Below are 15,395 nucleotides of genomic sequence, written 5' to 3' on the forward strand. Positions count from 1 at the left end.
AGAGCCACGCAGGCGACGGAAACAGCCAGAAGATGTCCCTGCGACACCGTTCGCCTTTGCTGGTGGGTCCGCAAACCCACGAAGAATGGACCCGCTCAGCTTCCGTCTAATACGACGCGCAGGACGGAAGTCCTGCCTCCGTACCTGACGTATATTTTCTGCGCTTGCAGCACTCCGGAAGTGAGAGATTTAGCTCCAGTGTTGATTTCTTGTTGGTGAGTTGCTACCGCCAGGCTGGCATTCTGAAAGCGTTAAGCATTAAAACAATGTGCAAAAGCACCTTCTTGGTGGGGTAACGGGTTTTTGTTTTTTTGAGACAAGGTCTCACGCTGTCGCTCATACTGGAGTGCAGCGTCGCGTTCTTAGCTCACTGCAGCTTGGAACTCTTGCTGCCCTACCTCAAGCGATTCTCCCATCTCAACCTCTCAAGTAGCTGGGACCGCAGGCGCGCACCACTATGCTAGGCGAATTATTTTTGTAGAAATGAGGTCTCCCTGTGTTGCCCAGGCTGTGAGGTGACGATTTTCTACGCGCTTTTTTAGTATCGGTTTCTCACCTTTGCTCCGCCAGTTGGGACGACACTTACCCCTAAATGTTGTTTTACACGTGAAGAGACAACCGGAAGGTGGGTGCCTTCTTGGTTTTGTACTATTTATTTGTATGCTAGCACGTAGTTACCAAAGAGTAATAGAATGTAAAGCCTGTGAAAATGTTGGGGTCCCAACATTACTGAGCAAAAGGAAAAAGTCAAGCTGGGAACTGCTCGGGGCAAAACCTGCCTCCTATTCTAGTCAGACATCCCTCTGCTAACAGATAGATGCATATTCTGATTACCTCCTTTGGAAAGGCTTATCAGAAACTCGTATGCAACCATTTGTCTCTCATCTACCTGTGACCTGGAAGCCCTTCCTGCTTCCGAGTTGTCCCCACCTTTCTGGAAGGAACCAGTGTACTTACGTATATTGATTGATGTCTCCTGCGTCCCTAAAATGTATAAAACCAAGCTGTGCCCCAACCACCTTGGGCACATGTCATCTGGACTTCCTGAGGCTGTGTCACAGGTGTACTTCCTTAACGTTGGCAAAATAAACTTTCTAAATTAATTGAGACCTGTCTCAAATTTTGGGGGTTCACAAGCCTTAATCCTTGACATATAGTTTAGTTTTCTTCAGCATCTAAAATTTATAATGCCACGGCTTGTAGATCAGAAATAACTAGAAATCAATTAACAGAGTAACCCCAGGAAAGGCCACAGCTCTGGAACCCTCAGGCCAAGATTCAGATCCCCCCATCGTGCCTCCCTATGATGTTACTAAAGTCACAATTTTCCAGAATTTGTGTCCCCATCAGCAATCAGGGCATAAAAGCGACCTTGCAGACTTCAGGTAAGGATTCAAGGTGTTACATACAATGCACTTAGCACTAGTAACTACTCAATAAATGACAGTATTAGCATCCATATTTGTTCAAATTTGAACTAAATTTAAACTCAGTGAAAAGGCTGATTTAAGGGAGCGGGCAATTTTTTAAGACTTCTTTATAACAGAAGCATATGGGAAATTGATTATTTATTTATTTATTTATTTTAATTTTTTTGATAGGGTCTCACTCTGTCGCCCAGGATGGAGTGCAGTAGTGCAATCTCAGCTTACTACAACTTCCACCTCTCTGACTCAAGTGATGCTTCTGCCTCAGCCTCCCAAGTAGTTGAGATTACAGGCCCCCACCACCACGCCCTGATTTTTTTTTTTTTTTAAAGACAGGATCTTGCTTTGTTGCCCAAACTGGTCTCAAACTCCTGGTCTCAAACAGTCCTCCTGCCTCAGTCTCCCAAAGTGCTGGAGTTACAGACATGAGCCACCATGCTCTGTGGAGAAATCCATTTTTAACAAAACCATTTCTATGCCCAACAAGATGGTTCACAGTGGCCATGTTTGGTTGACCTAGTCACAACTGATTTTCTACAGGAATAATCCTGACAAAGTGTTTTTTGCATTTCCTTCATATGTAAAGTAATCCCCAGAAACTGTTCCCAGTTGTTATTTTACTGAGAGTAATATAATTGCCTATTCAGTATTTGTCTCTTCCCCATGGTAGACTGTAAACTTAGTGAAATGAAGAACGATTTTGTTGACTGTTACATCCCCCACTCCTGGCACTTAGCAGTTCTGTAAATATTGCCTAAATGACCTCTTAAGCCTCTAGTCTAAAGCTCTCCAGTGCACCTTGCAGTCTGTTGAAAGAATCTGCTTGGAGGTTAGGCTGATAATTCATTCAGATCTCATCTGAGACATACGTTGCATTGTGTTATGGTCTCAATTGTGTCCTCCAAAATTCATTTGTTGAAGCCTGAGTACCTCAGAATGTGACTATCTGAACACATGGCGTTTAAAAATGATTACATTGAAATGAGGCCATTAGGATAGGCCCTAAATCCAATCTGACTGGTGTCCTTGTAGGAAGAGGAAATTGGTCCACATGGAGAGACTCCAGGGATGACAGGCACAGAGGAAAGGCCATGTGAGGACACAGTGAGAAGGCAGCCCTCTCCAGGTGAAGGAGACAGGCCTCAGAAGAAACCAAACCTGCCTGGTCCTGGACTTCTAGTTTCCAGAACCGTGAGAAAATAAAGTTCTGTTGTTTAAGCCACCCTGTCTGTGGTGTTTTGTTATGGTAGCCCTGAGAAACTAAGACACTGTGATCCTAGGCAAGTTTCTTCACCAATGAAAGCCTCAGTTTCTGCCAGTAAAATGGGAGTGCCGCCAACATCTTGTTGTTGTTGTTGTTGAGCTATTTAAGAAGTGACCTGATAATGGTGTATAATTTAGTTGAGTGAATCGCTGGTACAGGAGGGGTGGGAGTGTTATGGGTAAAGCTGAGATGCAGAATATGATAGATCCTAGAGGAGCTGCCTGAGCCCCTCCAGTCTGGGAGAAGACAAGTTGGGAATTATTGTAGCTGCTGCACCAACTTGGCCTAATGATGGCACACAGTTCTTTAACAATAATAGTAGGAGGGAAAGGAACTGCGCAGAATTTGATCTAAATAAACTTGTATTTTTTTCTGCCCATGAGTTGGGTAAAAACAAATAGCCAACATAGGTATTTGAGTATTGTAAGTACTTTTAAAACCAAAGCAAACGCTGGGCACGGTGGCTCATGCCTGTAATCCCAGCACTTTGTGAGGCCGAGGCAGGCGGATTACTTGAGGCCGGGAGCTCAAGACCAGCCTGGCCAACATGGTGAAACCTGGTCTCTACTAAAAATACAAAAATTAGCCAGGCATGGTGGTGCATGCCTGTAATCCCAGCTATTCAGGAGGCTGAGGCAGGAGAACCACTTGAACCCGGGAGGCAGAGGCTGCAGAGAGCACCACTGCACTCCAGCCTTGGCGACAAAGTGAGACTCCATCTCAAAAAAATAAAGCAACATTCTTGAATATGAAATATTCTTTTGAAGAAACAGCAACTAAGGGGTGCATATTAGATTTAAAAGGAATTAGCTCCTTAAGATGCTGTCTAAAGGGCTCTCTCTAAAGACTCTGAATAGTAAAATTCACATCTTTTGGAATGATAACAGCAAACTCTTAAATAGCACTTCCTATCTACAAAGCACTGTTCTAAACACTACATGTATTAGCTTGTTCTTCAAAATCATTTATAAAGTAGATACTATTACCCCCACTTTACTAATGAGGAAATAGGCACAGAAAAATAATTAACCTTAACTTGCCTATATCACTACAGGTGATATAGCTTGTAAGTGCAGAGCCAGTATTTGAACATTCATTTTATCTATGGGGATTCCTCAGAGCTGACCAATAAGTCAAATATGATGGGAATTTTACTAATCTTCTAAGACAAGTATGCAGTAACTCTTGCTTACAGCTTCTGCGGGAAAAATAATCTCACTAAACTCAAACCTCATTGTGCTCCTAATAACTGGAAAGCCAAACTTAGAACACATCAAGACTTTTATAAAAACTGATTATGGTCAATCAAACTATTGATTGCAAAGGCTGGGCACGGTGGCTCATGCCTGTAACTCATCCTCTTTTTCTAGGTGTCACCCTATCCTTTAATTTCTTATTTTATTTTGCATTTTTCTCCTTTCCTCTTGGTTCTTCCTACCTACCTCTTCTCTGAAATATTCAGTTGAACTGTATGAAATTGCTGATAACCATTTTTGATCTACAAAGATGACAACTTCATTTGGTTCAAACTAATACAAGAATCAAATTGTCTATTTCCTATTAAATTAGAAATCTAAAATTATAGTCATAATGCATATTGTTTCATTAATAATAAAAGACTCAAGATGGTTTCTTATGATGTACCAGTTGAGCACAATTGACAAAGTATCATGTACTTCAAAGACATAAGGTACTTTCTACCTAAAACAAAGGTTTAAAAACATACAATTAAAAGTAGAAAACAAAACTTTATTTGATGAAAACTTTTTAAAAGTTCCAGTATGAAGTAACAAAATCAACAACCTACAAATCTCTTTCAGTTCTTTGCATTTCAAGCAAAATATTCTCTTCAGAAAAATGACCATTTCATAATATATATCCCCTTCTGTAGGCTAGGCATGTATGAGTGAACAAATGGATATAAAATTCAAGAAGAAATGAAAATATTTTAAAAATAAAAATCTGAACCTTTTCCTTGAGGTGTATTGCGATATGGTTACCAACATATTCAGCACCTTGTAATCACCAAGTTACTGATTTGAGTCCTGGAACAAGACCCTAAAATTAAAGAACAAGAGATCCTAGTCATTTGTGAGTCACAGATTGGCAGCAGAAGAAAAACTGACAGCAGCTAGAGGAGCTCAAATACATGAAATTCACACTTCTGAAATATTTAATACTCACTTCAAACAGCTAATTGTCTATACGATTTTTAAAAAAGGAAACAGCTCAGAGTCTGGAATATGGGTAGTTGTCCTCTGAGTGACTTGGGCATTTCTTACACATCTTCAGTACTGTTACCAACATATGACTCCATATTGAGAGAGCAATCAAATATCAGGAGATCTCATGTCACAGATAACCCTGGGTGCCAATTGTTCTTTTACTTTATCCCTAAGGCAAACGTCATCTAGACTTACAAAAGTCTTTCAAGACCTAAGGTTCTTGTCAATATTTGATTATTATAAACCACATCAAGAAAGTCAAAAAATCGGAATCAATGCACTAAGTCATCCATTTGCACCAAAAGAAAGGATCAGTTTCTTGAGTCTTTTCTCTTTTGCCTCTTAGTCAGAATCCTAAGAACATAACCAGGAAACAAATGAGGCAAGCAAGATCCTGCTATAAATCAAAGAAGTACTAGACTCATGAAATAATTTTAAGCGCGTGTCAACCATGAGTGAAAACTAGAAATTGATGGCCCCAATTTCTTTTTTTTTTTTTTTTTTTTTTGAGGCGGAGTCTCGCTCTGTCTCCCGGACTGGAGTGCAGTGCCGGATCTCAGCTCACTGCAAGCTCCGCCTCCCGGGTTTACGCCATTCTCCTGCCTCAGCCTCCCGAGTAGCTGGACTACAGGCGCCCGCCGCCTCGCCCGCTAGTTTTTTTGTATTTTTAGTAGAAACGGGGTTTCACCGTGTTCGCCAGGATGGTCTCGATCTCCTGACCTCGTGATCCGCCCGTCTCGGCCTCCCAAAGTGCTGGGATTACAGGCTTGAGCCACCGCGCCCGGCCCCCAATTTCTTTAAGGGCAGATGGTACTTTACATCTTGGTCTTGAGAGTAAAACTATCTGTAACAAATATCTAGAGATTCGAGTCATTAAAAAAGTCACTTCATGCTTAAGTATTTCAAATCTTGATGCTATTAAGTGAATTTGTGTTTGACTTATTTAGACAACAATTGTAATTTTATTGAATTTTGTGAAATTTTCTGTCCAGATTATTTATATACTCTTAACTTGAAAGGACAATAATCTGTGCTTATCTGCTTATATATCTGAAATCACCCATCATAATCATGTACAAGCTTAGTATCTGGAGAACTACAAGGTTATTTTTTATACCACAAGATCTGCTCCTATTTAATGTAGGCTTACTAAAATCTTCTACTGTCTTTATACAGTCCTCTATATACCAGTTTCATATATAATGCCAGCTGTTCAGTACCAAGCACAGTCAGTCATTCCCATCGTAATCACTGTAACCCTGGTAACCACTGTTCCTTCTCTCATGGATACTAGACATCTTTTTCCATGCCGACTCCTGATGGAAACTAGCACTGAAAGACCGGCCCAGACGCCCATGCTGCTTCTTGGAAATATTGTCTTCACTCTCAGATTTGGAAATTCCCTGGGCATGTGTTGGAGGTTGTGATTCTTGTCTAATGGTTCCAAATGGAAAGTTCCAAAGGCCAAATCTTTGCCAGTGAAGTCTCTGGAATGCTATGATGCAATGCAAATTTCCCCCAACCTGAGAAGAAAAAAAAATTGGGTGAAGAAAATAAAGGGAAATTAATTGTACTAATTTGTCCCTATGAACTCCCTTGTTTCTTTTTTACTTCACCTGCCTCAAAATGGTACTTTCCTTCCAGGCATCATCAGAGCACCTTATCCTGCACCTTTTCTGACAGCTGCCTTTACAAAATATAACAGTGCCCACCGGAGCCAAAACACCTTCCTCCCCGTGCCTCTCTACTACTTACTCGCAACACATACTAGAGAACTTCCCCAACTGCCTAATTCAAACACCAAGATCATTCCTCTTCCTCTCTCTCCTATTCTTCATATAGTTTTATGAGTAAGATTATATCAATGGGATATCATTTCCTGAGAGCCTCCCTCAAAGCCTTGTTTGTACACATGACTCTGCCACAAGGCCACAGTTAATCTGGCCCAAGCTGGGCTAAGACTATGGAACTGAACCCAAGACAGCTCAGTCTCAGTCTAGACTGTTCATCTGAAAAAGATATATAAGTTGAAAGATGATGATCATAAGAAGAAAGTAATCAGACACAAGGAGAGCTAAGAACAATATATAGCCCCCAAAAGAGTGAAGCAGACTACCAATTACTTGGCCCTTGCTATCATTCCAATACCTGCTACCATCTACCATTCCTTTATGACTCCAGGTTATACCCCTTGCCCTAGGGTTTTAAAGACAGCCCTGTATCCTTAAAATAATTTTCACTCCTCTATGAAATATAGGTTTCTGTTATTTACAACCTAAGGAGTGCTAAGTAAAACAGTGCATTTTGGTCAGCTGGGAAATGCCTTCAAACACAATGGTGTTCTTCTTACCTTCTTTGTTTTTCTATACTGCAGTCCCCTCTCTAAGTGCCGGATATCCAGGTATTCTGGATTTTGAGTGTTTAGATCAGTAACAATATCTGCCCATCTATAGTTAAGAAGAAAGGATAAAGCACAATTTTCTTTAGGTCCAAAGTATCATTGCAATGGAATTTTTCATGAGCAAGTTGCTGCAATATTATCACAGCAATAACTGGCAGTAATTCTCTTATCTCAACATTGTTTCATCTACTAAACTAATAACTTCTAGTTTTATGACAATTCTGTTTATCCAACCATTGCCAAGGTTCTCAGTATACAATTGGTTACTCTTCCTACAGAATAAATAAATACCAACATATTAGATGACATCCTGCAGGCTAAAGCAGGAACATGCTATATTTCCTTTTCAATTACAGTCAAGTCCACTTTTAAAACAATGTAAAGTTAATATGTTTCTATTAGCAGACAACACAATTGTGCAGAAAATCCAAGGGAATTACAAAACAACTACTAGAACTAATAGGATTTGGTAAAGATGTAAGATTCAAGGTCTACATAGGTAAATCAATTGTAATTTTGTATTCAACCAGCAAATAATGAGGAACTGAAATTTTTTAAAAATCAATTTACAATAGCATCAAAAAGTGTAACGCACTGAGGAAAAACTTTTTATTGCAATATCTTTTGTTTTACTTCAATTGTTTTGGCAGTACAGCTGGGTTTTGGTTACACGAATAAGTTCTTTGGTAGTGATTTCTGAGATTTTAGTGCACCTGTCACCCAGGCAGTGTACACTGTATCCAATATATCCAATATGTAGTCTTTTATCCCTCACCCCCCTCCCAGACTTCCCTCAGGAGTCCCCAAAGTCCATTATATCATTCTTATGCCTTTGCATCCTCAGCGCTTAGCTCCCACTTAAAGTGAGAACATATGATATTTGGTTTTCCATTCCTGAGTTACTTCACTTAGAATTAATTGCCTCCAGCTCCATCCAAGTTGTTGCAAAAGACATCATTTCATTCCTTTTTATGGCTGAGTAGTATTCCGTGGTATATACATACCACATTTTCTGTATCCACTCATTGGTTGATGGGCACTTAGGTTGATTCTCCATCTTTGCAATTGAGAATTGTGTCACTATAAACATGTGTGCCTGTGTCTTTTTCATATGACTTATTTTCCCTTGGGTAGATACTCAGTAGTGGGATTGCTGGATCAAATGGTAGAGCTACTTTTAGTTCTTTAAGGAATCTCCATACTGTTTGCAATAATGATTGTACTAATTTACATTCCCACCAGCAGCGTAAAAGAACACATTGAGAAAAAATGTTTAACAAAAGACATAAAACTCCATACTGAAAAATTTTTTTAAAAAAGTTTAAATTAAAGTTCTAATTAAGTAAAGATATAGTCCATGTTGTTACAATGTCAATTCTCCTAAAACTAAACTATTAATTCTTTCGTTATTTATGAGACAGGGTCTCACCTTGTCACTTACGGAGGAGTGCAGTGGTGCAATCTCAGCTCACTGCAGCCTCGACCTCCCAGGCTCAGTTCATCCTCCCACCTCAGCCTCCCGAGTAGCTGAGACTACAGGCACATGCCACCATGCCTGGCTAATTTTTGTAGTTTTAGTAGAGATGGGGTTTCACCATATTGCCAAGGCTGGTCTCGAAATCCTGAGCTGAAGTGATCCTCCCACCTAAGTATTGGGATTACAGGCGTGAGCCACCGCACCCAGCCGAAATTATGAATTCTATAGATTCTATCCTCATCAAAATCTTAGCAGGCTTTTGAGCAAAAAGACAAATCCTAAAATTTTTATGGAAAAGCCAAGGTCCTAGAAGAGCCAAAACAATCTTTAAGAAAAAGAAAAATTCAGAAAATTCGTGCTATCTAATTTCAGGATTTAGTATAAACAATTCAGAGTCTGGCATCAGTAAAAGGACAGACAGGTTAGTAGGACAGAGTCCAGAAACAGCCCACACATACAGTTTTCAGCAGAGGCACCAAAGAATTAAATGAGGAAAGGAAAATCTTTGTAAACAAATGGTGCTAGAATAACTGGATAAACACTGGGGGAAAAAAATCAGAGTTGAGCTGTACCACATACCACACACAAAAGGTAATTAAGGCCAGGCATGGTGACTCACATCTGTAATCCTGGCCCTTTGGGAGGCCAAGGAGGCAGGATCACTTGAGTCCAGGAGTTTTAAACCAGCCTGGGCAACACAGCAAGACTCCATCTCTACAAAAAATTTTTAAATTAGTAGGGCATGGGGGCACACATCTGTGATCTCAGCTACTCAGGAGGCTGAGGTGGGAGGATCACTTGAACCCAGGAGGTCGAGGCTTTAGTGAGCCATGATCATACCACTGTACTCTGGCCTGGGTGATAGAGACCCTGTCTCAAAATAATAAAGAAATGGATCAGAAATCTAAACATAAAATCTATAAAGCTTCTAGAAAAAAACAGGAAAGCATCTTTGAGGTCGTGGGGTAGGCAAAAATTTCTTATTAGGCACAAAACACATAAAAGAACAAAATTGATAAAATAAATTTAATTAAAATTAATTAGAATTAGAACTTCTGTTCATCAGAAGGTTTACAACCACTTTGGAGAATTTTCTCACAGTTTCTTAAATATACATCTATACTATGAATCAGCAATTCTAGTCCTAGGTATCTTCCAGGAGAACAAAACATATGTCCTCTAAAAGACTTGTACAACAAAAGTGACTTATCCATACAAAGGAAATGATTTGGCCATATAAAGGAATGAAGTTCTAATCCAGGCTAAAACATGGATGACACTGAAAACACTGTATTAAGTGAAAGAAGCCAGGTACGAAATGCTACATACGAAATGTCAAGAACAGGCAAATCCCAGCCGGGTGCAGTGGCTCACGCCTGTAATCTCAACACTTTGGGAGGCTGAGGCGAGGGGATCACTTGAGGTTAGTAGTTTGAGACCAGCCTGGCCAACATGGCAAAACCCCGTCTCTACGAAAAATACAAAAATTAGCTGGGCATGATAGCGGGCGCCTGTAATCCCAGCTACTCAAGAGGCTAAGGTAGGAGAATCTCTTGAACCTGGGAGGTGAAGGTTCGGTGAGCTGACATCACACCACTGCACTCCAACCTAAGCAACAGAAAGAGACTCTGTCTCAAAAAAAAACCCAACCAAACAAACAAAAAAGAATAGGCAAATCCCTAGAGACAGAAAGTAGATCAGTGGTTGCCAAGGCTCAGGGAATGCGGAGTGACTGCCAAGGGGTATGGGATTTCTCTCTGGAGTGATGAAGATTTTCTGCAATTAGATAGTGGTGATTGGTGCAGAACCCTGTAACTATAATAAAATCTATGGAATTGTACATGTTTTCCCTTTTCTTGAGGCAGGATCTCATTCTGTCACCCAGACGAGAGTGCAGTGGTATGATCACAGCTTACTGCAGCCTCAATCTCCTATGCTCAAGCAATCTTCTTGCCTCTTTTTTTTTTTTTTTTTTTTGGTTGTGACATGGTCTCACTATGTTGCCCAGGTTGGTCTCGAACTCCTGGGTTCAAGCGATCCTCAGTCTCCCTCAGTCTCCCAAAGTGCTGGGATTACAGGCATGAGCCACCGCACATGGTGGGTGCGGTGAACTTTATGGTATGTGAATTATATTTCACTAAAATTTTTATATAATTTGTTTCAAGGCTTGTACATGAATGTTCCTAACAGCTTCGTTCACAAGAGACGAAACCTCAAAGCAATTCAAATGCCCATCAACAGGAAAATGGAAAACAAATTGCAGCATGCTTATGCAACAGAATACTACTCAGCAATAAAAAAAAAAAATAAACTCCTGATACACGTGACACAATGGAGGAATCTCAAATATGTTACTTAAGATATTGATGCAAAAATAATATTGTATGATTCTGTTTACGTGGAATTCAAGAAGAGGCAGAGCAAATCTGTGGTGACAGAAATCAGAAGAGGGGCTTTCTATGGAAATTGATAGGAGTAAAGAGTGAGGGTATTTTCCATGGCAATGAAAGTGTACCATATCCTGTTTGGGTGGTGATTATACAGGTGCATTCGTTTATCAAACTAATTATATACAACTAAGATCTGTGCATTTCACTGTCTCTAAATGTTACCCCAATTAAAGAAAATAAAGGGAAGTCAACATACTTTTTACAGTGAATGGCAGGATGTTTTCTACTGGATTCTCCAATTAAGATCCAATATTCAACTTCCTGTGGTGAGAGAGGTCCCCTGCTAAACATAAAATACATTTGCAGTAAGTTTCATAGTTACTCCCTTGAGTATACTGCTTCAACTATATATTAATAAAAGGCATACTAGAGTGTACTCAAACACGGCATTCATTCATCAAGAACAGACATTAGAGCTTAGGTGAGGGTCAATTTCTATAGGCCATTAAAGAGAACTCACAAATTAAATTTCAGCCTTAATCCTCTATTCAAAAATCTAGGGCTATAAAATGTTTTAATAGACCACCTCTAAAATTCTAGGAGGAAAAAAAAAATCCTGGAATGCTACCTGCATTTTTCCACTACTCTTCTCCTTTCACTATGAATTCAAGACATCTCAAAAGGCAGCCTAAAAATAAAACCCTAAAGCAATGGAGTCTCTAAACACACTGATTTCCTAAGCCCATCCCTGGACATTCTAATTCGAATAGGTCTGGAGTACAGCCTGGGGATTTGTATAGTTTTTTAAAAAAATCTCACATGATTCTTAGGTAAAGACAGAAATGAGGAACTCTCTTTTAAAGGGTACAAAGTCGGTTTAAAACCATGATTTATATTTGCTAAATGTCTGAAATAAGGTGAAGATGCAGGATGAAATAATAAAAGAAACATACAGCATACCTCACTTACAAGAAATTCCACCTCCAGAAAGATGAATAAAGCATTTCAGCATTTGGAGAGAACAAGAGAGTTCCCTCTTGCTCCTCATTCACAAAACTCAACTTCCAGCTTCCTGGTTCTCCCAGGTCATTCCAACCTGTCTCAGAATCCCTCTCTTCCCTAAACCTGAGGGGCCTTTGAGTGGGGCTCCAAGGTCACATGGCCTCCAACCCCAAATAACCCATCCTGGCTGGGTGTGGTGGCTCACGCCTATAATCCGAGCACTTTGGGAGACTGAGGTGGTCAGATCACTGGAGCCCAGGAGTTCAAGACCAGTCTGGGCAACATGGTGAGACCCTGAAACCCTGTCTCCAAAAGAAAATAGAAAAATTGGCCAGGTGTGGTGGTGTGTACCTGTAGTTCCAGCTACTCAAGAGGCTGAGGTGGGAGGACCACTTAAGCCCAGGAGGTTGAGGCTGCAGTGAGCTATGATCTCACCACTGCACTCCAATCTGGGCAACAGAGCAAGGACTTGTCTCAAAAAAAAAAAAAAAAAGAACCCATCCTGTTCCCATGACCAAGCCAATCCCTTTGCTCAAAGTATTCATGGTGCGTGTTTTCACCAATTCCTTTTTTTTTTTTTTTTTTTTTTACAGAAAGGGTCTCACCGTGTTGCCCAGGCTGGAGTACAGTGGCATGATCTCAGCTCAAGTGATCCTCCCACCTCAGCCTCCCAAGTAGCTGGGACTACAGGTGCGCACCAACAAACTCAGCTAATTTTTGTATTTTTTGTAGACACAGGGTCTCACTATGTTGCCCAGGCTGGTCTTGAACTCCTGGGTGCAAGCAATCTGCCTGCCTCGGCCTCCCAAAATGCTGGGATTACACCACTGTACCCCACCCACCAATTCTTAACAAGACACTTCTCCCTTGGATTTGAACCATCCTGGTATTATCTCAACCCATCATAAGGAAAAGTGGCAAAGCAAGAAAAAAACCATTAAAACTCAGTCACCTTCTCTTTCTTAGGGATCATCTCTTCCAAAAAGATGGAAGTTTACCAGTAAAGTTATATAGTTAATAAAACAGAAACTCTGGATTAGGCAAAAAAGAAAGATAACCATGAAGGTCATGTAGTTTCTGACACTGGAAATAAACATTGGCTCAGAGCTTCCTTGCAATCAGGACAAAGGGGGAACCCAGATAAATTCCATGTTCTTCACTTTAAGAAAAGAAGATGCTTTTTAATTTACTCAGTTGTGACAATCTTCTTGACACTAGATTCTGCAATACATTGTACATGTGGGACACTGGATGAGGCACTAAGACATAGTCTGTAAAATCCTTTGCAACTGTTTTATAATAAATGTAAAAATTATTTTTCAGGAAGAGTGTGGTGGCTCACACCTGTAATCCCAGCACTTTGGGAGGCCCAGGCAGGAGGACCACTTGAAGCCAGGAGTTTGAGACCAGCCTGCACAATACAGCAAGACCTTGTCTCTATACAAAACAAAAAATTAATAAATTTAATGAGCTGAGCATGGTGGTGCATGCCTGTAGTCCCAGCTACACAGGAGGCTGAGGCAGGAGGATCGCTTGAGGCCAGGAGTTTGAGGCTGCAGTGAGCTATGATTATACCACTGCACTGCAGCCTGGATGACAGAGTGAGACCCCATCTCTAAGGGAAAAACAAGTGACTTTTCAAATGACTTTTTCCTATAATGACTGAACGACAGTATCTGAATGGATATTTTCAACAGCACAATTAACTAAATGCAATTCTACAGAAGAATAAGTCATAATGCTTAAAGAATAGTCTAACTTGATGTCAGGAAAGCAGATCACCAAGCCTTCCAATTTCAGAGACTTCTAATATTTTTTAATTTTTTTTTTTTTTTTTTTTTTTTTAGACGGAGTCTCACTCTGTTGCCCAGGCTGGAGTGCAGTGGCACGATCTCGGCTCACTGCAAGCTTTGCCTCCCAGGTTCATGCCATTCTCCTGCCTCAGCCTCCCAAGTAGCTGGGACTACAGGCACCCGCCACCATGCCTGGCTAAATTTTTTTTGTATTTCTAGTAGAGACGAGGTTTCACTGTCTTAGCCAGGATGGTCTCCATCTCCTGACCTCGTGATCCGCCCACCTCAGCCTCCCAAAGTGCTGGGATTACAGGCGACAGCCACAGTGCCTGGCTATTTTTAAATATTTCTTAAAATGCACTTTCTAAAACATGTCAATGCTTACCTGAATGCTTTATTAGCTTTAACAGGGGTTGCTTCGAAGCCAATTGGACAAAAATAATGATTTTGGCAATGATAGATATAAGCCAGCGATTCATCTTTCAATCCACGGGTTAACTTCGACAGGGCCCCTGAAGCTATTAAAAACAAACAAACTGAAAGCCCATAAAGCACTGTCCACGCTTTACACACAGGACTGGTTAAGGGCTTAAGGACAGAAAACACATTACTTGGAACACACTGACACTGCTGGGGAAAAACAAGAGGCTATTGATAGGTACAAAAAATGTTAATAAATGTATTCTGTTTTACTCTTTAAACCGAAATTCAGATAAGCTCATTAGCAAACTAAAGAACTAAAATATGTCCTTGCTTACCAAAACCTTCTAATAACACACAAAGTTGTCTATGAAATTTAATGTGTCTAAAGCCTAATACCTAGTGTATTCAGCAATGGTTTCAACTTTTCTGGTTATACACAGCTATCACTTAAAATTCTGAACAAGCATGCCCAATATCAGCACATGCATTTGTAAAGTATATACATACACCACTGTACTAATATGTCTTTATAAAAGATATACAAAAAGTTGGAATTTAAAATTAGGTTAAAATATAGAGGTTCTAATATATATGCAGTACGCCCATCCCAACTTAAAAGACTACTGATGTATATGCATAAAAATAAACTCCAGGTAATAAACAAGTTCTAAAAATGCAAACTTCTCCTACTAATGGGACAGCCAAGTAAAAAGGGCTGGGAGGGTGGGGTTGGGCCTCGGGAAGTGCCCGCTGTTTGCAGTGGGGAAGAGCCTCTCCTGTCCCTGTGTGGTAACCTGGGATTCAGTCTGTGAGATGAGGGCCTGTTAGCAGGAACCCTTCTCGCTTTGCTGAAGTTTTTCCTTTTCACCCAATAAATTCTGTTCCCCCTCACCCTTCAAAGTATTTGCGAGCCTAATCTTTCCTTGTTGTGTGATAAGAACCCCGTTTTTTCTACAACACTAACACACACTTTTAATCTTTACACAAAACTTA

The 15,395-nt window shown here is 40.4% G+C and overlaps 1 protein-coding gene across 10 annotated transcripts in view; it reads right to left on the minus strand.

The window, feature by feature from the left end:
* Nucleotides 1–5,858: 5,858 nt before the first annotated feature.
* BIVM (basic, immunoglobulin-like variable motif containing) overlaps nucleotides 5,859–15,395 on the minus strand; it is a 41,528-nt gene continuing 31,991 nt past the window's right edge. For all 10 annotated transcript variants that reach the window (XM_033177315.1, XM_033177309.1, XM_033177314.1 and 7 more), the window contains 4 exons: nucleotides 14,365–14,497; nucleotides 11,441–11,527; nucleotides 7,267–7,363; nucleotides 5,859–6,439 (listed from right to left, as the gene is read on the minus strand). In XM_033177315.1, coding sequence (XP_033033206.1) covers nucleotides 6,146–6,439; nucleotides 7,267–7,363; nucleotides 11,441–11,527; nucleotides 14,365–14,497 — 611 coding nt within the window. In that variant the 3' untranslated portion in view covers nucleotides 5,859–6,145. The remainder of the gene's footprint in view (nucleotides 6,440–7,266; nucleotides 7,364–11,440; nucleotides 11,528–14,364; nucleotides 14,498–15,395) is intronic.

Source organism: Trachypithecus francoisi, unplaced genomic scaffold (genome assembly GCF_009764315.1).
Source record: "Trachypithecus francoisi isolate TF-2019V2 unplaced genomic scaffold, Tfra_2.0 Lachesis_group18, whole genome shotgun sequence".
NCBI lineage: Eukaryota > Metazoa > Chordata > Mammalia > Primates > Cercopithecidae > Trachypithecus > Trachypithecus francoisi.